Source organism: Penaeus japonicus, unplaced genomic scaffold (genome assembly GCF_977035675.1).
Source record: "Penaeus japonicus unplaced genomic scaffold, GWHDUDI00000001_assembly GWHDUDI00000022, whole genome shotgun sequence".
In the NCBI taxonomy this organism is placed as follows: domain Eukaryota; kingdom Metazoa; phylum Arthropoda; class Malacostraca; order Decapoda; family Penaeidae; genus Penaeus; species Penaeus japonicus.
In genome coordinates this window covers 10,163,816-10,166,315 of record NW_028234424.1, presented here as the reverse complement: position 1 = coordinate 10,166,315, position 2,500 = coordinate 10,163,816, and the positions used below count along the sequence as shown (strand labels likewise).

The window sequence follows — 2,500 nt, the reverse complement described above, 5'->3', positions numbered from 1 at the left end:
CAAATTCAGGCCCAGAGTCGAAGAGAGTTAGTGTGTTTGCAGTGACGTAAAAGACAAGTGCATACAAACTAAATAACTGTAATAGCCAAGAAACAAAGTATCAGTGATAAAGCAATTGATACAATGCAACGACTAAGCAATCAATTCATTAGTTGATAAATCAACTTTATGGGCGATGAAATTACTACATTTGTCATTAACAGTCGCTGTAGACTTTGCCTTTGCCCACATTTTTTGGGCAGAAATAACCCCAAAATCGAAAAAATGGGTTAGAAAAACAATGATTTTGCCAACAGACTTAAATTACCGTCACTGCTACTTCAATCGATGAACGCCCTTTAGGGCGTCATCAGAACAGTAACTAGTGTTATTAGGAAAGTTCCGTTTTATATTCAGTCGGTGCGAGTCTATACTACATTGCACTCTATGGTAACTGATTCTTATCCCTTCCAAAACGTCGGTGTTTTTGTGTCCAGGATTAAGATCTCAAGTGGAGAGAAGTCTCTTAAGTTACTCCCTTTGATGTCATGGCCATATTAGGCTGATTACATTTGAGATGTTTGTTCATATGCTCCCTCATTAAAATGAAATTATTTTATAACTTTTTTTTAAGTAAGTCGTGCTCGTGCATCTGTGTGTGTGTGTGTGTGTGTGTGTGTGTGTGTGTGTGTGTGTGTGTGTGTGTGTGTGTGAATATATTTTGTGTATATATATATATATATATATATATATATATATATATATATATATATATATCACTAGTGATAAGTCTTAGTGCCCCAAAATAGTAACTGTCTCAAGGCAAGAACGTCGTTACAGACAAAAGTAATCTTTAGATTGTCAATTAGTTTTGTGTTATTCCAGCCTGGTTTGCAGGGGCACAGCTGTGTAGGGTAGGGGTGGGGTGGAGGGGGATTCTTTTAGCCCTGTATCACTATGGCAACGCGCTCTGGCTCTTCACAGAACTTGCCATCGACGTCACCACACCGAAATGGAGAGACGAGAGGATTGTGATACATTGTATAGGTGTATAGAAATACATGTGTATTTATGTATATTTGCTTCCTTGCTTTCGCGTGTGTGTATGTGTGTGTGTGTGTGTGTGTGTGTGTGTGTGTGTGTGTGTGTGTGTGTGTGTGTGTGTGTGTGTGTGTGTGTGTGTGTGTGTGTGTGTGTACGTGTATGTACAAGAGAGAGAGAGAGAGAGAGAGAGGGAGATGTTTCTTATATGAAGAAGAGAAATGTGAAAACCAAGACTAACGACGTGCGTTCCTTTCAGTTCGTTTACAATTATGCCAACGAATTTGTGGTCTCCCATTCGCGTTTATTAAAGTCGTGGTTGCACGGTGCAAGGAGATGGCAAATCCGCTGTTAGAGTTCAGGATTAGAATGTAGAAAAAATACAACAGGATCAGCAAGGATGGAGAAACAGAAAGAAAAAAAAGAAGAGAGGAGATAAAGAAGATTGTATCGAGCAAGCTGAGGTTAATAAATATTTAATTATAGCTAAGATTTCTTACCGGCCCTAGAAAACTTATTTTTACCCTAGAAGAGAAATTGAAGAATCTAGTCTTATATGTTTGGTTTACATATTCTTTTTATCATTGGTTCTCGTTATTTCATTAGTATAGTTAATATGTTTGATTTATCATCATAATTATGATTACCAATATAATTTTCGTATTTTCTTATTATTTTAATTGTTCTTATTATCATATTCATCATTAATATTCTTATAGATTTTAAGAAATCGATTATCGTCATTGCAGTTCTTACGGTTTACATTTCTCTTTATATCCTTTGTGTCGCAAGCCTCGCCGCAGCTTATGACAATGTTTATCACGTTTTGTCACGTTTTCTATGCAAGTAAATGGAGGACTCGCCCTTTGTCTCGACTCTTTTGAAGGGGACGGAGAGCGTTTATGTCTGAAAGAGAACTTGGTTAGGCTACAACGCTATCGGTGCTCTCCTATGCGCAATCACGCGTATTTCCATTCAGAGAAAATTCCGTTGACTTACTCTTTTATCATAGTCTCCCTCTTGAACAGCGATGCTTCTCCCACAGATCATAATACCTTTCTCTTTTAAAGCCGTGTTGAAAGTTAGTGCGAGTCTGCACTACTTCGCATGGTGACTGATTCTTATCCCTTCCAGGACGTCGGTATTGTTTGTGTCGGTATCCTTCATCATACTTATGGTGATCTCCCTTGCGTGGCTCATCTTCTACTACATCCAGCGGTTCCGATACATCCACGCCAAAGACAGGCTGGCGGTAGGCATTTTGGTTTTAGGCTTTAGAATTATTTATTGAATTATATTTTACCGGTTTTATTTTCTGTGATTTTTTGTGTGAATGTTTGTGATAATTATTTATCGTAAAGACATATTCCCAGAAATTCTTTGTACGTGCCGTTAAATTCTTCCAGTTTTGATCATATACAACCCAAGGACACAGTTTAGAATCCCATGATTTACATATTACTCATTGCCAATCATAGAC

The 2,500-nt window shown here is 37.7% G+C and overlaps 1 protein-coding gene across 2 annotated transcripts in view; it reads left to right on the top strand.

The window, feature by feature from the left end:
• LOC122246770 (uncharacterized) overlaps positions 1-2,500 on the top strand; it is a 108,246-nt gene that overhangs the window by 97,935 nt on the left and 7,811 nt on the right. For both annotated transcript variants that reach the window (XM_043005546.2, XM_043005545.2), the window contains one exon: positions 2,155-2,272. In XM_043005546.2, the coding sequence (XP_042861480.1) occupies positions 2,155-2,272 (118 nt within the window). The remainder of the gene's footprint in view (positions 1-2,154; positions 2,273-2,500) is intronic.